The sequence below is a fragment of the Tiliqua scincoides genome, chromosome 2, assembly GCF_035046505.1.
Source record: "Tiliqua scincoides isolate rTilSci1 chromosome 2, rTilSci1.hap2, whole genome shotgun sequence".
Taxonomy (NCBI): domain Eukaryota; kingdom Metazoa; phylum Chordata; class Lepidosauria; order Squamata; family Scincidae; genus Tiliqua; species Tiliqua scincoides.
The window spans coordinates 225,217,128-225,238,718 of NC_089822.1; the positions used below are offsets into that span (position 1 = coordinate 225,217,128).

At 44.5% G+C, this 21,591-nt stretch overlaps 1 protein-coding gene across 1 annotated transcript; it reads right to left on the reverse strand.

Moving 5' to 3' along the window:
* Nucleotides 1-250: 250 nt before the first annotated feature.
* On the reverse strand, nucleotides 251-21,474 carry ZXDC (ZXD family zinc finger C). Its single transcript, XM_066612978.1, has 10 exons — nucleotides 20,427-21,474; nucleotides 17,923-18,075; nucleotides 16,654-16,732; nucleotides 13,642-13,772; nucleotides 12,325-12,495; nucleotides 10,941-11,626; nucleotides 10,004-10,088; nucleotides 6,166-6,320; nucleotides 4,237-4,338; nucleotides 251-2,967 (listed from the first exon to the last, which is right to left on the reverse strand). Exons 1-10 carry the CDS (start codon nucleotides 21,472-21,474, stop codon nucleotides 2,881-2,883), a joined length of 2,697 nt encoding a protein of 898 aa, XP_066469075.1. The 3' UTR covers nucleotides 251-2,880.
* Between the last annotated feature and the right edge of the window lie 117 nt (nucleotides 21,475-21,591).

Below are 21,591 nucleotides of genomic sequence, written 5' to 3' on the forward strand. Positions count from 1 at the left end.
AATTGATCTCTTCAGGACAAGTTTATTATCAAACTACTGAACCAACAGCAAGATCATCAAGATGAGAAGGGAGACCAAGACTCCAGTCAACTGGTTTAATTTCATCCTTGAGTCCTGCAACAGTAGCACAGTAGGTACATGATTGCATTATACAAATCTCATTAAATGTGTAGACCGACAAAATAGGAAAGTTTACAAAAACAGTGTTTCTTTGGTAGTGTGGAAATTGTAACAAAAACACAAAATAAAATGAAACTGGACATTGGTTTTTATTAATAATTTTGTCTCAGCAATTTTTAAGTGTCCACTGCCAGCAATGGACTTTGCCAGAATAAATCTGACGCTTTCCCTCAGCCGTTAGCAATTTACAATGATTTACAAAGCCAAGTATTCTGTAGAAGTAAATACATTTACAAGTCTCATAAAAAACATTAAAATGACTTCTTAACATGACTGCAAAACAGGAGCACCACGTTAGACAGGTCCAATTCATAGTCTTACCCAGCCAGTGACCCCTTTATGTGGTGAAGGAATGGATGCACCTCCACTGCACATCAAATGTAATGTGGGAAAGGTTTCTGCAGAAAGAAATCTGCAGGGGACCAATTCTTCCCTCTCAGAAAACGGGATGGGGGGGGGGAGGTGGAGAGGATACATAATCAGACTTATGTATATTCAGACCTTGGCATAACACATGTGCCTCATGTCTCAAGGAGGGACCATCGTCACCACAAACAGGATCACTAGTGAGGTAAGTGTGAACCGTCCCACTGAATTAAGTACTTGAGGTGACAGTTTTTTTGGGGGGGGGATAACATGCCCCCTACTACTCTTTTGAAAAATGCTATACTTTTGTAGACTAGTCAATCACACCGTTTTATTTTCTCTTATGTTGAACTGCAGCAAAGATCTTTTTTAAGCCCACAGCTTCACAAGATTAGCAATATCTTCCCTTTTAATTCTTCCTGGTTTGAAGTTTTTGTTTTAGGGAAGTAAAAATAATTTATGCTTACACTGCAAATTCAGAATTATATTAACAGGATGAGACAGTGGTCAAATAAGTTATAGTATTGATAATGAAAAACTAAACTAGTTAATCTAGAATATTTTTCTTCTTTTTAATAAATACTTGCAAATCAGACTCAAGTGTACAGACAGACTCATCTGTATAAACTTTTCAAACTCAAGAGAGTTGCTATTTTTGGGACATGTTCAGAAGGCACAGGAATTAATTAGTATATTTCTAACTAATGACAGGCAACTCCCCCCACCTGACCTCAATTTGGAATGAGTCCAGGTAAAACTATCCGTGGTCCTAAAATAAAATAGGAAAATAGGTTTTCTTCCAATCTATTACAGTCACATCATGTTTCTGATTAAAATCCAGAACACTAGGCCTAAACATCTCCTTCTAAAAGGCAGTAAGCCTTGGAAATGTAGTTCAAGGCTCCTGACGTACTCAGTATGCTATCATACTGTAATTTTCCAGGACACTGTTTCACCATCCTGGGGAATAAGGGAGCTTTGCCCCCAGTCCTCCTAGTTACTGCTAAGTAAGTCTGGGTTTGATAGAGAAGGGGTGACAATAGGGTGATTTCATTCTGAAGTGAGGCCAAGATTCAGCGATGTATAGACCAAAATCAGAACTGAAGGCAGTGCCAGATGGGAGATCCAAGGAAGATCATCCCTCCCCCCCCCCCCCAGTTTTTGACCATCATTTAGTGCATCATATGACTGCAAATAAATATGTGCAAGGTTAAGATCACAAGTGTTCATCATAGGACATCTTGCTTTGAAAAAATAGAAATGCATATGCACTCAGTCAGTGGGAATAAAAAACCATCTGCACATCAGTCCTATGTACAACTTCACAGCCATCTGAGCACATCATCAGAAGAATGTTCAAGTTCTAACCTTAGCTTTTGCTTTTAAACACCAATACACATACAATCCTATGTTTTGCTCAATTCTTACTATTTGCTTAAAAGTCTACATAACCATTTTATTATTTTTTAAAAAGGCAATTTCCTATGCAATTTAGAATGCACCTTCCTTCTTCAACAAGTCACCTGCACTCTGGACACTAGTTGGAAGCTCTATGCTCAGTAGATTGTCTGCATGTGAATGGCAAAACAGACAAAGGTTGCAAAATCCTATGCATGCTTACTTGGGAGTAAGATGCACACAACTTAACAAGACATTTTCAAGAACACATGCACAGGATTGGGCTATACATAATTAAAGTGGCAATTTTATATAGGAATTGGCAACACTGTTTTATATATAACTGTAAACATTATGAATTAACATCCATTAGTTAGCCTCTTAAAGTGCAGAGTGTACAATGCAATGTATCAAGGATGCAGGAAGCAATAACTATAGTTCTGCTTCAACTTTTGCTACTCCTGAGTACACTATTTTATCTGAATTTGCCTCTTTACAATGGTATTCTTTAGCCCTTAAGTGGTCTCTATATTTTTAGGCCTATATTCAGTTAGGGATATTTACCACCACCTACCTGAATGAATATCAAGTTACCAAGCATACTGTTCATTAGTCTTTGAACACTGTCTCATATCATCACAGCACACTGACTGCAAAACAGATAACATCCACTGCATAATCCAAGTAATTCTCCTTTAAAGCATTGTTGGATTTCTTTTTTTAAAATCACAAAACAGAATATACCAAGATTCCAGCAGCCGCATCTAATGAAATTTGCTGAGCAAGTATTTTTACTGCACTGTTTCCACCAAGCAACATCAAGGTGGCACTGATGTGTGTGCACTCCTATTTTTTCACTTCTTTAGAAGCAAGAAAGGACCGTTTCTCAAGACACTCCAACACTTCCACACATTAATGTTTCTGTCCCCAGCACAATCACTCAAGGTCTTGAAGGTTAATTGTGCTTCCTGTAAACTGGGAATTATCAGAACTGGCATCCTCTTCAGTGGAGTTCTGCGGTTCCTGTATAAAGCAGAGTGAAAAACAGACTTCACACAGCTTTCACAGCAGCATTACCTACAATTCTAATTGCCCACAAGATGTCAGTGAAAGTCTGTCTCATCACTTACTTGCCGACTATGAACCAACATCTCCAATATATTTAATCTTTTTCTTTAACTATAAACTAATTAAATCTAAAACAAGCAATCATTAGTACTATCCTGTTTATTTATGTAAAAAATTTTCCTGCCTTTCCCATGCTGAAGCAAATGTCCAGGGCAGCTTACAAAGTTCCATGATACAGTAAATATACAATGCATCACAACAATTGAGAAAAAACAACAAACCATTAAAACATTAATTTTAACAGTTAAACACTAAAACAGTGATTTTCAATCTCTTTTGTCTCACGGCACACTGACAAGGTCCTAAAATGTCAAGGTACTCCATCAGTTTTTTGACTATTGACAAGGCACACCATGCTATTGGTGGGGGGTTCACATTCCCTGATGGTCCTACAAATAAATGATCCTCCACAAACTCCCATGGCACACCTGCAGACCATTCGTGGCACACCAGTGTATCACAGCACAGTGGTTGAAAATGGCTGCACTAAAACATTAAAAACAAAGCAAAACCCAACGTACATCGCCAAGTCATGGGAGGAGGGGGGCAGGGACAAGGAAGCAGTCTAGTCACAGCACTATTACATATCTACTCAGAACTGAGCCCCACTAAGTTTAATGGGACTTACTTCCAGGTAAGGGTGCATAGAAGTGCAGCCAAGTATAAAAGGCACTTGACATATGGTAGTAGTTACCAGGGAGCCCAATTCTGAGCTCCCCAGGCATGCAACTGCAGCAGCACCGAAAATGGCTCCACCGGCTCCTCGGGAGAAGGAGACAAAAGTCCCCTTCCCCTAGGTAAAGATAGTAGCCCCGCAATGGGGCTACTCGATTCACTGCCAACAAAAGGTCAGCGGTGAATCAAGAGCCTCTGTGTAAGGTGGCAAGCCCAAGTGATGTTCCACCAGTCTCTGCTCCTTTCCCGCTCCCTCCCCCTGCCCTCTCCCTACCTCCCACCACACCCTTGCTTACCTCTCCGCTGCTTGGCAGTCTGTGCGACCGCTGAGCAGCAGAGGTTGGGTGCCCACCTGGCAGTAGCTGGGCTACTACCAGCGCTTGCCCAGTGGTGAGCCAGCATGCCAAGCCCAGGATTGGGCTCTAAAGTAGCTAACTTAAGGCAAGAAAGCCAAAGTTGGACACCAAAACCAACATGGCAATGCTGTACCTGAAGGATATGAACAGGTAAGTCCACCGTCAGTTGAGAATGTGAAGAGGAGGACTGAGCACTGAGCTGGAAGGGCAGATCTCCCTCCCCTGGGGAATCATCCTAAGGAGAAAGGAGCCAAAAAGGTTTCTAGCCATGGACAATACCAAACAGCATGTAAAATACTGAAAGTAAAAATATGCCTTACTAGCTATGCATTAAGACTCTCCATTCTGAAATGAAGAATCCTAATTTCCAGAAATGCAAATGCATCATACCATTATACACAGAGTGGAAACATATGCATGTATCTGCATTATACATATACTGTATATGTATGAATATGCATCATACATATGCTACAGTACACATATATATGTATGTATACATATGTACGTACAGGTGCAACTTTGTTATACACGGATTTGACTCGGCACAAATGGCCACTGCAAATGAGGAGGAATGTACTGATCCCTGGAGAAGGGGAAAAATGCATCCCTTTAAAATCACAGTTTAAAAAACTGCTTTTCTTACTATTATAGAGAAATATTCATGCAAGTGATTACATGTATAATCTAATTATCCACAGATTTTTCACCTGTGGAATAATCCACAGATTTTTCTATCTCAACCCCATGAGAAGGGCCTTTTAAATTAAACACAGTTTAACAATAGCCTTGTTAATGCAAGAGAGGGCAGCTGGCTGACAATCCATCAATCATTCTCTCTCCAGGGCAAAGCAGCATGTGACAGAAAGATCACTTTGCTCTGGGTGAAGGGAGGGGTCGCTGGCTCACCTGGAGAGAGCCTGGCTGATGGATTGTTTGCCTAATGACTCTGTCTTAATATCACAAACATTGGCAAGGCTGTTTTTAAATCATGGAGCAAAGGGGCTTTGTTTTTTAAATTGATTTGCTGTAGTGCAATTTTTGCCATCCAAGTGAGTTCTGGGAACAGAACCCTTGCAAATAATGAGACTCAACCTGTATATGCATCATACATACACTGGAAACTACTACAGTGAACCATCAATTTAATGGATCTCAATTTAATAGACTTTGGAAACAATGGACATTTATACATTTTGCACTGGCACATCTGAAGGGATGAGCAGCCCAATCATAAGCTTCCCAGTGCCTGGAGGAACAGCAGCATCAAAATGGCAACCGCTCTATCCCATGGGTGTGGTGAGGCCACTGGAGGTTTCATCAGGGGAAAGAGGACATTTGTGCCCTTCCCCTGGCCCACAATGGCACATCTTAAGTCTGTGCCAACTATTTTGCCAGTGGATAGGATCCAATGCAGGAGGCCAGTGCCAGTCCCACCCCCCGCCTGGGCTGGTTCCCACCATGCCCTCACCACCGCCCAGCAGTCTCACCTCAGGGCAGTGTCCTTCTGGTGCTAAGCGCAGCACCAACTGGCACTGGCCCAATGCTCGTGCTCCCTCTGCCTGCAGTGCCTTAAATGTATTTACTACATGCCTGTGAAATGCTATAGTCCAGCAGAATTGGGCCCTTAAATACATTGAGATTTAACTGACACCCTTCCCCCCATTTGTCCATTAAATTGATGGTTCGCTATCTTGTTTAGAACTAAACTGTATTCACTACAAGCAGCCAATTAAACAAAGATATTGGGACCATATGAATCAAAAAGAGAACTTAGTTCTAGTTATAACTCCTAGTTATCACACCCCAATTGTGTTTTTATAGATTTGCAACTGCAAAACAGTTACACTAATTATAGAGAAGAGGGCCCTTCTCTCAGGATATGCTATTTTATGTTCCAATGACTCAACTTTTTCCTTTTTGCCAAATGTTTACTTATGTTCATCTTTTGCATTTGCAAATGGGGACTCTTCCAAGTGTATTGCACTGAATGTAAATTATGTACCATCAAATATAGCAAGAATCAAACTAGAAGGAGTTTTTATTCATTTAAAAGTCTTACCTGAAGTAACTGAATTTGAACATACTGGGTTCCAGCTGGTGAATCCCTTACAGTTAGGCTTCCATTTGGCAAAACATTGTTACATAAGCGATTTCCATGGCTAGAAGAACTTACTTTATCACCTTTGCCTTTTCTTGTGCCAGAATCTGGGGTTCCTATAACAAGGGTGGTATTTTAACAAATTATTTTCAACTCATTTTTCTAACAGTACACACCCAAGGTGGCTTATAAATGTTAACACACGGAGTAACAATGCTTTAGTAAAGCCCCAGCTAACGGGGCAAAGAGGCAGCTTTTAAAGTGGTGTCCTCATATTTAGTAAGGTGACAACAACTATCTGTTCACTCCAGCATGATGTCTTTTCCCATGGCTGTTGCCTCTTCTGCACTTCTTTTTAGACTGTGATCCCTTTGGGGACAGAGAACCAAACACTGATTTATTTTGCTTTGTAAACTACATTTTGTTGAAAAGCTGCATATACAAGTCTTAATGAAAAGTTCTGAAATAAATGCAATACAAAGCAAAATGCTAAGAAAAGTTAGCAACAGCGTTTCACTGTAAACACAGCAGGTGTAAAAACATGGTGTTGGTGTGACAAAGAAGCAACAACATCTCCCACTATATAAGTTCTGGAGGTCAGTAATGAAAAATCTCTCTCCAAGGTTGCAATCCTATATACACTTATTTTCAAGGAAGTTCCAATGAACTCAATTGGGAGTTATTTCTAAGTAAAACATGCACAGGACTGTACTGCATCTAATGTTATAACCAAAATGAGCACTTTTCCCTTCACATCAGATATAAAGAACATATTTGTGTTTTAGCACAAGGTGGGCAAACATTTTGGCAAGAGGGCCACATCATCTCTCTGACACTGTGTCAGGGACCCGAGGGGGGGGGAAAGCATTAATTTACATTTCAAATTTGAATGAATTTACATAAACGAATGCATTAGAGACAGAACTTATATGAATGAATGAATATTACTGAGCAGTTGTAGTGACCAGTAGTTGTGGGCCAGCACAGGCTCCAACAGTCTCTGATGGGCCAGAGACTCATGGGAAACTGGGGGCTTCCTGTGTGTCCAACTGGAGATCCCAGAGGGCTACAAAAATGGCCCCCAGGCCCGGGTTTGCCCATCCCTGTTTCCCCAAGTGCTCATAGATGCATTTGGCATAATGATGTTAAAAAAGTTTTGACATCTACCAAGTTCAGAGATTATAGCTTAAGCACAATGCCAGTATGTGCAACATACTTATCCTGGAGCATCTATCCAAAAGTTACCAGGTTTGATGAAGGAAATGTTTAATAGACCCGTAGGTATACTCAAAAGATTATCTCTATTAATGTTGTCTTTTCAAAAATCACTTAAGCCAGTTGTTCCCAAACTGTGCACCGCAGGTCTCTTCTTCCAGCTCTCCTGGGTGCCACCATTTTGGACTGTGTGAGATCTCACGAGAATCATGTGATCCAAGATAGCGGCACCCAGGAAAGCTGAGAAGAGGCTGCCGCAGAAGGGCACCATGACTCTAATAAGTTTGGGAATGGCTGTTTCAGGGCCCAATCCTATCCAATTTTCCAGTGCTGGTGCAGCTGTATCAAAGGGGCATGCACTGCATCCTGTAGTGGGAAGGCAATCACAGAGGCCTCCTCAATGTATGGAACATTTGTTCCTTTACCTTGGAGCTGCACTGTGGCTGCACCAGTGTTGGAAAGTTGGATGGGATTGGGGCCCCTAAGCCTTTAAACTGCCCCCCCCCCCAAACAAGAACTACAAAATGAAATGCAAAGATGCTAGACTTGTATCCTTGGGGCACACACAAAAGATCAGTTCATCGAAAATAAGCCCAAATTCCTAATTCTGTATTGCATCAAGGGCTTCAGATGAGATATTAAGTGGGAAAGATAAGCATCGTAAATTACTTGGGGTTATTCTCCATTGTTTATGTCTTATCCAAAATTAAATCTTGCAAGAATGTATTCAAACACACACGAAACTAGTGGATGGATGTGCAAACTCCTACTGTAGGGACAATTCTGCACCTTTCTACTAGTATGTACACATGTGCAAAATATCAATTTGAGACAAGACAGGAAACAGAACATGTCAACTGTGCTTTCTTCTCCCTACAGCATCAACTGCATTAAAAAGGCATTTCCAAGCAAGCACTCTAAAACAAGTGCCAAACAAGGTTTGTAGGCCAAATGTGGCCCCCAGAAGCAATTTATCCACCACAACCCCATTATAATTGGGCTCTCCCAGGGCAATAATTGGGCTTTCTCATATCTTGAAAATATGCACAAGATTTGCACATTTTCTCTTCTGTCATTTGCAACTAATGAGTTTCTATGTGAGAACAAAGCGCTTATTTCTGGCCATCGTCTGCTTAATGATGTCATATTTGGCCTTCAACAGGCACAAAGAATGCTAATTTTGGCCCTCTGTATCAAACGAGTTTGACACCCCTGCTCTAGATCATTGTAAGAAACAGGAAATGCAGTAGATATGGTTAGAATCTGGTTGTAAGATGAATTACAACAGTGATTCTGCCCCTCAGCATAAATCCACAAGACAGGAAAAAAGAGATCTGTGTTAAAGCAAACATACACACATTCCTTTGGTTCTCACTCATTTATGGGTACCACAGAGCATCACTGTCACACTCTATAAAAGTGAAAGTCCTGAATCACTGACTCAATGAGGGCCCAATCCTATCCAATTTCTAGCACTAGTGCAGTCGCAGTGCAGCCCTGAGATAAGCGAGCAAATGTTCCTTTACGCTGAGCAGGCCTCTGTGACTGTTTCCCCATCACAGGATGCAGTGTATGCCTCATTGACATGATTGCACTGGAAAACTGGATAAGATTGGGCCCTGAATCACCTATTTCCCCATTAAGTTAAAAAGCTGAAATTTGGCATTGTCACTGTTTAGGAATCACTAATAAAATTACGTTGCAAGACATAGTGCGTTTTGCAGAGAAGGCAGTAAAAAAACCCATGTAGTGTATAGCTGATACACTGATAAACAGAGACCAGACAGTGAATTAGCCTGCCGAGTTCCTCAACACACTGGGGCTACAATCCTATACACACTTCTTTGGGAGCAGGTCCCATTGAACAAAATGGGATTTATTTCTGAGTAGACCCACACAGGATTGGGCTGTAAATCCCCATGGAATGCCAGTCCACCATCTTATTTTAAAGGTTGGTGCACCTGTATTGTTAAATAATCTGAGTCTGCCAAAACTTTTAGTGGCATAAGGCTTCAAATCAAGGCCCTCATGCACAATGTTATCGAGGCTACAGTTTCTACAGGATGTGCAGAAGGCAAGAGTGCATTTATTCCACACATCCCAATCATCCCATTTTGAATTTAAAAGACTGCAATTTCAATTCAAAGTATGCTTCGAAATGACTATCAATAAGTCTCAGGGACAATCCTTAAAACAAGCTGGCAACAATGTAAAGCAAGCTTGCTTCTCTCATGTGCAATTTTATGTAGCAAGTACAAGGGCTGTAAAACAAGCAACTTTGTGATATTAGCACAAGGGAGCAAAAATGCACATATATGATAACAAGAAGCACTAGCCACACAGAGACACAATTTCTTAGATCTTAGACCCACCCAAAAGGTATAAAGTAATCACTTTTTAAAATCCATTCAAAGAACGAGTATTTCAGCTACTTATAACATGAAGGCTTCCTCAATATGAGGTTACAACTAACTGTGGCACTACCTTGCTAGTTTATATTGTACAAAAAAAGCCTGGATCTTCCAATCTTTAGCTCCATTTAATTGTGGAAATGTTAACTATTTTAACAGAGCAAAATACTCACCTATTTCGCTTCCATTTCCTTTCTGTTTCCTTTTCTTGGCAAGTTGAATGGCTCTATAATCTGTTCTTGCAGACCCACCACTCTCCTAATTAGAGAACAAGGGTTACATGGGTCACCAAAACAAAGGAGATGAAGGATTTGCTAGATTCCTATTTCAGAAAATAGGATGCTTTTCCAAGTAGCACTGAATAGATCTCCACAAATTTCTGTTGCCTATTCTGGCATCTAGAACAACATACACATTATGCTGCTAATCGGTAAAACATTTAATAGAGTATTGATGCAACATGGCAACATTTAATACAAAGAATATCAACCCGTTAATCTCTGAACATTGCAAAAATAAACAACTCCCAACACACACTATGGGAATAGAACTCAAGATTAAATACTGATCCTTCTCCACTTTCTTCAAACCAATATGCAACTCTACTATGTATCTCCCAACATGTAATCGTATTTCAGCTTAGAGGAGCTTTTATTGCAGCATTAAAACTAATTTTTACCGCATATGCAAACACTGACTGTGGGAGAAGATGCAAGGAATTCAGGACAGAGGAAACTCTTGAAAATTCATTTTGCAGTTCATTTTTCTTCTTGTTCTATAAGCAGTGAACAGGACAGTCTCTTGCTTAGTCAGCCCCATAAACATGCATACAATAGCACAATAGCTTGAGCACTAAATTTTAGCTTGGAAAACAGAAGTACTCTTTCCTCCTCCCAGCACGATGTGCAATGTTTCAGTGGATTCAATACTTTCACAGGCAACTGCAATTTATACCACTTACGTTGAACAAAATACACGATGACCTCGTTCGTGGCAGGCACTCCACAAACCCATTTGATTTGGTAGAAAGGATGGCTCATACACGGCAACATAATATCCTCAAAGCTAAGATACTAATGAAAACTACAGTTATTGAGAGTTACTGCATACCAGAAAAGAGCTGCCAGTCACCGTGCTCAGATCAGTTTCTTTCTGTGCACTGTAACTTCCTGAAGGGTTGGAGTACACAAACTGAGTCACCACTTTACTGCCTTCTTGCTGTCCCACAACATCCAGACTAGGAAGCAAAGTTTGTTCTGCTTTACTTGGAGCCAGTAATTCAGGTGCGCCGTTTCCACCAAGGCTGCTGGAAGGGGTTAAAGTGGCCGTGTCTACCGAAAGGTTACTGCTGGAAGTCAAACCCTGCAGATCTTGACTGGAATTCCTTGTTGACAAAGATGCTAGCGAGCCTAAGGCTTCTGCATTCAGAGTTTGTACATCATCCAAATTTAAAGTGCTTTGCTGTAAAACTGTGGCAGTGGTTCCTAACAGAAGAGAGTTATCCAGGCTGGTTGGAATATCACTGCTAGCCACTAAGATTAGCGGGTCAACTGCCTGACCAAGGGAATTGCTACCACCAGATAGATTGCCACCAAGCGTGGAGCCCACAGAAGCAACATCTATAGTGAGGATTCCAGAGTTTATCAGAGCCATATCAGTTGAAATTCCAGAACTGTTCCCAGACACACTGGAAAACAGGGACACAAGGTCTATATTGTTGAGGTCGCTTTGTCCTGAACTGGCAAGTTCACTGCTGGGTGTGAGGGAGCTGAAAGTTTCCATCTGATTTAAGAGATCTGAAACAAAAGATGTGGCACTGTTATTGCATCAAGCCAATAAGTTAATATCTTCCTGCCCACAGAACTAGGGGAGCAGTGGCCAATAGCAAATCCATCTCTTTCCCAAAACCTCTCACAGGCCTGTTGGGTCCAGTCAAGGCTTCTCTCATCTAAAAGAAGCCAATATTGCCAAGACTCACTAGGACCAACTTATGGCGAGCAGTTCAATAGTTATTTTCATGCAGTAAGGACCTTCATGCAGCTGCATGAATTACTTGAACGAATTTTACATACAGCATGTGTCATCCAGACTAAGTGGTGGGTATCTGACACTCAATCTGGCTGAACCATACAAGAAGACAATTCAAGTATTTCCAGTCATGTGAAGCTTCTACCATGCAAAACGATTTTCAGTGACAAACACACCAACCACTACAGTGTACAGGAATCTGCCCTAAAGCACCCAGCAGGAAGTAATCAATGCTTGAGAAAACTCCAGATTACTCAGCCACTGACTCCTGTATGACTTAGAAAGACCAACTGGATATTAATGTTCTCCCTTTCAATAATGAAACATTGAACTTTTGCTTTGTTTTCTCAAGTTAACACTGTAACTTTCAATGCCGCAAATATGCCAAGTATTATTCAAAGTAACAGGCTCCATACTCCAGCAGCTGTAATTCCGTTGCTTTTCTTTTACAAGCTGTAGATCATACCTGCGCTAACGTTGTGTTGTTTGACCATATGCGTTTTCATACTATGCTTGGAAGTGAACAATTTATTACAGCTCAATACAGGGCAACGGGTCTTCAGCGAGTCCACATCCTGAAGATGCTTTTTGGAATGAATGTACAGGCTACTGCGTGCAGAGAACTTTGCACAACAACCTGAAACAAGATGTGCAAGGTTAGATTTGGCTCTTTTGACCTACAATCTATGAACTGCCTTAAAAGATTTACAGCCAATACAAACAAGGCAATGATTAAGCATGGCTTCCACGTTCCTTAGATTCGACTCTTCTATTTGCATGCAGGTGCTGCCTATTAGGATCTTCACTGTATAAAACAGCTCAAATTATACAAATTATCTCACAAACCCTTAATTTAAGATTTCCTTTTTCTCAAGACTACTACTATCCTTTCACCTATCAAATACCCAAGAACTGTTGATAAATGCTAGAGTTCCCACCACTTAAGAAGGATAGTCTAAATCTAGGTTGGATGCACTCACTGAAGTAACACAGAACAACAAAAAGGAAGGTTGAAAGCTGGACAGGTGTATGTAGTACAATCTGAAGAACCGCAAAAACAAAAGATGTGAAAACCAATCCAATTTTAGAAAAGAGTTCAAGCTCCAATGCCAACAACTTCTAACATACAATACTATTGTGGAAAATAAGTGTGTAACTCAGAGTGAAACTAAGCATGACAATGACACATCCCAGCAGAGTCTGGAGCCCAACTAAGTATGTATTGTACGATGGGAGATTTAAATATGGGGGTGATGGGAAAGCTAAAGCCTTCTGCATGAATTCCCCACCTTCACCCCACATAGAGTCCAATCCTATCCAACTTTCCAGCACTGGTGTAGCCGTAATGCAGCCCCAAGATAAGGGAAGAAATGTTCCCTTATCTTGAGAAGGCCTTTGTGACTGCTTCCCCAACACAGGAAGCAGTGCACACCCCATTGGCACAGCAGCACCAGCATTGGAAAATTGGATAGGATTGAGCCTTTAGTTTGCTAGTTTTTTTTTTTTTTAAACAATTGCAATCTATGGCCAGAAGTAACCTTCACCGGGAAAAGAATAGCTTCATAAAAAGCACAGCTTTGGTGGAAAAAACATGCACAAAAAGATTCAGCTCCACACTCCAACCCACACTTTTCTCTGAGCATCTCTCTCTTCCCTCAACTTTAACAGGATTCAGCAGAAATCCAAACCCAATACTGCTATCAAATCAGACTTGCCCATTAATGAATAACTAGCATCCAAGGAGATAAAGCTTTTCATTCAGGATCACAAAAACAAGTAATACCTTCCACTGGACATTCAAATGGCTTTGTGCCAAGGTGAGTTATACTATGACCTTTCAGGTGCTCTGCTCTTGTGAAGGATTTTCCACAGCCTTCCACAGAACATGTAAATCTTCTGTCATCTTCATGTTTCCTACAAACAAATATAAAATTTTCTGTTAATATCATGCACAAAGAGAACAATCTAAAGAAAGCCACATGTCTAGGAGGCCAATAGCCTTATTTTAATATTATTTACTACATCAGTAGATCTCAAATTCTGGGTCAGGACCCACTAGTGCAGGGGTCGGCAACCTTAAACATTCAAAGAGCCATTTGGACCCGTTTTCCGGAGAAATGAAAACCTCAGGAGCCACAAAACCCTTCTGACATCTAAAATGAAGATAACACTGCATATATAGTTTTTTTTACCTTCATGATCTGCTGCAAGCTCCCCTTCCTGTGCTAACCAGACAATATACTTATTGTCAAGATAGATATATCTTGACTGAGGGCCCAATCCTATCTAACTTTCCAGCACTGATGCAGCCCAGATGTAAGGAAACAAATGTTCCCATACCTTGAGGAGGCCTCTGTGACTGACTCCCCACTACAAGATGCAGTGCATGCCCCATTAGAATGGCTGCACCGACACTGGAAAACTGGATAGGATTGGGCCCTGAGACGGCACTCTGAGGCACACACAGGGTGACCAGATGTCATAACAATAAAAGACAACAAGTCACCCCAAAATGTAGGATATTGAAGAAAAATGTAGGGCCACAAAATAAAAAGCTAAAAACACTCATCTATATTGATCAATATATAGATTATATATTTATTATATATTGTATTATTGATCTCATATGCCTAATTTAAAATTACTTATTATTGAATTTAAAACTGTATTACATATAATTTATTAAATACAAGAGGGGATGCGTTGCCTGCTCACAGGGAAAAGCACGACATTTAAGTTCTTTTCCAGGACATGGGGTTAAAAAATAGGACATGTCCTTGAAAAAGAGGACCTCTGGTCACCCTGGGCACACACTGGGACGGTGTATGCTAAGATGGCACCCTTGAATTTAGCACTCTTCATTTTCCCCAGGTCAACCCCCATCTTTTTTGCTCCTGAAAGAGCACCCGTTTCTAAGGCTCCCACAGCCCCATCTCTGCCCTTCTGCTCCCCATGGCACCCCAGAAAAGCAAGGTAAAGATGGTAAAGAGTTACACAGGCAGCCCTTCCACAGTCTCCCTCTTCCCCACCCACCCACCCTTGCAAAGTCAACACTCCCCCCCTCTCCCACTGCTCTGCCTCACCTATTGCCCTACAAGACAAAAGTGAGGTCATCCCCATTGCCTCACTGTGCCAAGCCCCACCCCACAGCTGTGTGCACAGGAGATGCCCACAAGGGGACTGCAGGCGCCTTCTGCCCTCTCCTGGGAGCTGCCCCTGCCTCCCCCCACCCAGGCAGCCCTACCTGGGCTCCCCTTCCTGCCTCTGCCTTCCCCACCGACCCCCCCCCCCACTGGAAGCCCACCTGCCTGGCGCCCCCACGCCTTGCCAGCCACACTCAGGGTGGCAGGAAGCCAGGAGGGGAGCCTGACTGCTGTCAGCCACACTCACCATATACACGACGTAGAGGGCACACAGTGCATTACGGGAGCAGGCGAAGCCCCAGCACACCATCTTCCCAGGCAGGAGTGCCAAGCCCCCCTTTCCCTCCCCCGCAGCACAAAACAATCTCCCGCTCCCCCCAAGGGGAAAGCAGCAGCAGTCCATCCTGCACAAAACAATCTTCCCCTCCGCCCAAGGGGAAAGCAGCAGCAGCCCGTCCTGCCCCTTTAAATCCCAGCCTGCAGGAGCCAGAGCAGCAGCAGCAGCCCGTCTTGCCCCTTTAAATCCCAGCCTGCAGGAGCCAGAGCAGCAGCAGCCGCCCGTCCTGCCCCTTTAAATCCCAGCCTGCAGGAGCCAGAGCAGATGGCTGAAAGAGCCGCATGCGGCTCTAAAAACACAGGTTGCCGATCCCAGTACTAGTGGGTCACAACCTGATTTTTGGTGGGTGATGACACTGACAAGCTGATAGCTGACTAGGGGCCAAATCCTATCCAACTTTCCAGCACCAGTGCAACCAAAATGCAGTCCCGTGGTAAGGAAGCAAATGTTCCTATAACTTGAGGAGGCCCCTGTGACTGCCTCATCACAACAGAATGCAGTGCACGCCCCACTGGTATGGCTACACTGGTCCTGGAAAATTGGATAGGAAATGTATTGAGCTCTAAGGAAACTAAAAGAAGCAGCATGTGTGTGCTTACTCATGAATAGACAACTGTGCCTCAGCTCATAGCAAAGGCTAGGCAAAGGAAAATGCAAGGCCTCAGATAAACATGGAGCTCAACAAATGCTCTAGAAGGCAGTCCACCCCCCCACTATAGTAAAAAGGATAAAAACAGAGGCTAGAGCAGCTGGTAAACTTTTTTTCAGTCTCATAAAGCTAGTTGGGTCCCGATAGAGTATCATTTTTAAAGGGGGTCCCAGTGCTAAAAAATTTGGGAACAGTGTACTAGATGGTCCCAACCATTCAAGTCAACAAGGCTTTTAAAGTTCTAAAATGAATCTTCTAGATTCATCCCTCATCCCCCAAGCAGAACAAAGTCTGTTTATGTGTAACTGCATTTGCTTATAGTTAGCTCTGCTCTCCATCCCCCTTCATCTTCCCCTCTGTCAAATTTCAACCACAAGCTATGGTTGCAGTTTGGATGCAGAAACCTGTCTTTTTTACTCTGTAAAACAGCAGCAATAACCAATGCTCCCTGTCATTTTTGCAGGGAGTGCACAGAGCTGTATGGTGGCTGCACAGGGGGGGGGAGGGGGGAGAGATCTTGAGCACTAGCAAAATATCATTGTCAAGCTCTAGAGTATGCTAAGAGAAATTGCACAGGGATCCGATTTCAGCTATGTGGCTATGCAGCTTCAAGGGTATGATGGAAATAACCCTACATCAACAAAATCCATCAACCAGGAAGCTTACCTTTTGTGTCTTAATAGCTTGGACATGCTTGTAAATGACCAACCACAACCTTCAAAATCACAGATAAAGGGTCTTTCACCTGGAAGGAAAACACAAATACAGAAATGACCTTATGAACAAAAAAATCCAAATGCAGCAGAACTCTCTGTAGTTCTCCAAAGTCTAATTTAGGGGATCAAGAATTGTTATTATTTAATGGTATTTACTGCTGGTCTTCTTGGACTGGTTTATGCTGCTTGTGAGTAGTTCCAAGAGCCTTAGCTATAACTGGAACCTCATTTTGAAAAGACAAACACATAAAATAAACATGTAGGGGAGCTCTGTTCACTCATCCACTAATCTTCCTACCTACTTCCTCTCTTAAGTTAAAAGACTATCAATCTTTTTAATACTAGGAGCGCTAGAACCACATAGTTTCCATGGCTCAGCTTAGAGGAGAATAAAGGCTGTTTGACATCTGGCAAGCAGCAGCCTTACAGCACTGTTTAAAGATACTACCCTTGAAACACTACTTGCTAATTTCTCAAATCTAAGGAAGCCTCTCCACAGTGATTGCTGAGCTATCATCATTTCTTATCAACTTCTAAAGTCCAAATTTCTCAGTTTTATTTTGTTCTAAGTTACATGCTGCTCAAGTAGCAAGCAAGCAATACACCCAAAGACAAAAGAATATGAAAAATTAAAATAAATCAAACAGGTGGATGAATATCATATAGGGCAGCGGTTCTCGCACATTTAGCACCGGGACCCAGTTTTTAAAATGAAAATCTGTCCGGACCCACCAGAAATGATGTCATGACCAGAAGAGACATCATCAAGCAGGAACATTTTTTACAATCCTAGGCTGCAATCCTACCCACACTTACCCAGGAGTAAGTCCCATTGACTACCATTGTTAAAAGCATATTCATAGTAGCCTGTTAAAAGTACAGATCTGTAACATTTCCCCAAATGCAGTCACATACCATGGCAGTATCCAAGTCTAATATATTAAAAATAAAATATTGAAATGAATGGGGACCCACCTGAAACTAGCTCACGACCCACCTAGTGGGTCCCGATCCACAGTCTGAGAATCACTGATATAGGGGAAAAACCTGTGCTGATTAGCTGTTACAAGTTCTGCATACAACTATTTCAGTTGAGAGGATTTCCATTCCATTAAACCAATATGTAAGCATTTGAGAACCAGCAGCACCTTCTAATTCAAACAGAATCCTGTTATATGTCAGCTACGTGGTGACTTCAATCAATGCCCTAACTTCACACCTGTATGACTTCTCATGTGGATTTTCAGTCGGCAGGCTTTGTCATATTGCTTGTTACAGCCTGGAAAGGAGCAGGAGAACAGTTCTTGTTCCCTGAAGTGGACTCGGTTATGCGAAAACAATGCGCTTACTGTTATAAAGGTCCTCTCACAACCTGGAGAAAGAGGGAGAAAACCAAACTGTGTTTTAGGGGACAAGCAGAAGCAGACAATGTAACTGGTCACGTAGCTCCTACAACAATCTAGAAAAAATTAGTGGCTATCATATTACTTAAAGGTTCTATAAACTATTGGTGAGCTTTCTCCTACTACTATAATTAACAGTTACAAATAATTCATTATTAAACCTATTTTAAGTTCCAGTGTCCCAGTTCTTTTAGCACACTACACTAAACTTAATTCTTAAAAGATATGATCTTCCAAAGCAAGCTGAAAATATCAGAGTCTGTTTACCTGGGTTTATTTTTCAATGACAAACTTTTAGCATTCCAGCATGGTAAAGATTTATCTCATTAGGAGTATTCAGACATAAGTACTTTCTGCTTTACGTACATTCTGCTGTAATCCTTACATAAAGCACAGGAACAGCAGCAAACAGTTTTGGGGTCATGAGAGCTAAATGAAATCATTGTTTGTGCTGACAAATGACCTCCAAGGCCCAGATACTGGAGACATAAAAGGAGAAGACCTCCAGGGTCTACTTCTGTGTTTTTCTGAGGCATCTGACTGATCAAGACTGAAACAGAATGCCAGATGAGATTGCCATATGTTCTTATAGTAGTTCCTCAAGAAAAAGCCCCTTTAGTTCATTCTACCAACTTTCTCGGAATCATTCCAATCATTCCAGGTGATTAGAAAAATGGTTTCTTTTTCGCTTTTGACCTCACTACCACAACACAATGGGCATACCCACAGAGTCGTTCTGTGCTAAGAGGTTATGGGGGGGCTGCATGTTTAAAGCTGCAATCCTATACACTCGTACTTGAGAGTAAACACCACTGAAAATAATGGGACTCACCGAGAGTCCAATTCTATGCCTGCCTACTCAGAAGTAAGACCCATTAAAGTCAATGGGGTTGACTCCCAGAAAAGTGTGGCTAGGATTGCAGTCTCAGTTCCTATTTGAGTAAACACAGACAGAAGTGGAGTTCCTTGGCATCCTTCAGTCTCGGAAGACTATGGTATCGCGCTCTGAATAGTGGTTCAGAAACAGAGTGTCCTTTCCAGTGTGCAAATCCTGGGTAAAGTAGATATGGAGGATAGCCATGAAGCAAATCCCCCCTCTCCACGTCGCTGAAATGGTCCAATGGAAAGGCAGAAGCCAATACGGTTGCACAGGAGTTGCCAGAACATGACTGTGTTCAGCCATGAACTGCCTCAGGGACTCCGGCTCCGGATTTTGCCTCGAGGTTGACTCCTGAAGCCTTTTCCTTAACTGGACGTAGCAGCGGAGGTTTGGGATCAGAGTTTTCCTTCTCTCAGATGAGCTGCCTTCCCAGGCTAATGACTCCCATCTACCTGGTGGCTGTTTAGTCACTTCTTACAACAAGTACAGTCAAACTGAGGGCCTATTCTTATCCCCAGCCCCCAGGGGTCAAGAAGTGGAGTATAAGTATGCTCACTAGCAGACAAGCGCCAATTTATCCCAAGGCTTTATTTCAGAGCTTTTCAAACTGGGGTGTCATGACGCCCCAGCATGCAGGCCCTGGCCCCTGCCCCCTTAAGGGTTGGGGGCAGCCTGGAGGGAGCTCAGGGTGCGGGGAGCCCAGCGTGACCTGCAGCAGGGCTCCCCGCAGCAGTGAAAGTAGATGCAGAGCGATCGCTTTAGGCGCAATCACTTTCACTGCTGCGGGGAGCCCTGCTACTGGTTGCATCAAGCTCCCCGCACCTCTGGGAGGCCCCTGCAGCCCCCCCCAAGCGGTGCGATTCTGGGGATTGTGCTGCTGCCTTCCCCCACACCTGCTGCCTCCCCTCTCCTGCCCACGCAAGAACTTAGTGGCTCTCAAACTCTCCCAGAGTGTTTGAGAACCACTGCCTTATTTCCTAGCTATCTTTGTTCAGATCATAAGAATATAAGAATAGCCCTGCAGGATCAGGCCAAAGGCTCATCAAGTGCAGCTTCCTGTATCTCACTGAGGCCCAGCAGATGCCTCAGGGAACACACACGACGTGCATCCTGATGCCTTCCCTTGCACCTGGCATCCAGAGGTCGCCTACTTCTGAAATCAGGAGGTTGCACATACCTGTCATGGCTTGTAACCTGTGATGGATTTTCCCTCCAGAAATCCAATCCGCTTTTATAGACATTTTAGCCTTCAGGTGCCATCACCACCCCCTGTATAATCTATCCCCTTTCTCCATGACTCTGTCCAACCTCCTGTGAAAGGCACCCAGGCCAGGCACCATCCCTGCGTCCTGTGGCAGGGAGTTCCACAGACTAACCACATGCTGTGCAGAGAAGTTCTGAGGCTGTCCCAGCTCTCCCAACAGCGTTAGCGCCGCTTACCTGGGTACTCGCAGCGGTAGGGCCGGTCGGGCTCCAGATGGCTGCGGCGCTGATGCGCGCCGAGGCGGGCGGCGCTGGGGAAGCGCTGCCCGCAGGCCTCGCACTTGTGGGCGGCCTCCTGCTCGTGGGCGCGGCCGTGGGCGCGCAGGTTGTAGATGGTGGTGAAGCGCTTGGCGCAGCCGGGCGCCGGGCAGGCGAAGGGCCGCAGCTTGTCGTGCGAGTGCAGGTGACGCCGCAGCTTGTAGGCGGTGGCGAAGGCCCAGGCGCAGCCGGGCACCGGGCAGCTGAAGGGGCGCGCTGCCCGCCCCGCCGTCGCCGCCTCCTCTCCCCCCGCGCCGCCATCCGGGGGCGCCGTCGCCGCGGGGCCGCCGCCGTGCGCCGACAGCCGGTGCAGCCGCAGCAGCTGCTTGCGGGAGAAGGTCTCGGCGCAGCGGGGCTCGGGGCATGGGTAGGCCGGCGGCGTGCGGGGGAGGCCGGCGGCGGGCGGCAGCGCCTGGCAGGGGCGGCGCGGAGGCGGCGCGGCGGGGCCGCCTAGGCTGAGCAGGCCGTTCTCGAAGCGCACCAGCAGGCTCTGGTTGTTGATGGTCAGCGTGCCCGAGAACGACGAGCCGGGACTTGTGCCGGGGCCCGGGTCCTCCCTCGGCCGCCTCCCCGCGGGCGGAGCGTCGCCCCCCGGCTTCTCGGCCCGGCGCTGCGGAGGGGGCAGTGGCGGCGCCGGCGGCTCCAGCGCGGGGCTCCCGGAGGCGCCGCCCCGCACCAGGTTGAGCACCAGCAGCAGCGCGTCGCTGTCCTGCTGCGCGGGGCCCGCCGGGGGCTCGGGTGGCGGCGGCGGCGGGGCGGGCTGGCGGGGCTCGGGCGGCGGCTCCGGCGGCTTCTTGCCCTCGAGCAGCAGCAGCACCGGGAACGCCACGTCCAGGCCCGCTGCCGCCGCCGGAGGAGGCCGGCGGGCGGGCCCTGCGGAGGGAGCCCCTGCGCTGCCGCCATGTTGCTGGGCGCCGGGCTCTGGCCGGGCCTCCTCCGCGGCGCCAGGCAGCCCCTGCGTTTCCATCTTGGGGGTCCCTGTAGCAGCGGCTGAAACCGGAGCCGTGGGGCGGAGTCGGCTCGGCGGCCCGGAAAGCCCGGAGCCCGGATTCCCAGGAGCGGAGCTGGAGCCGGCTCGGCGAGG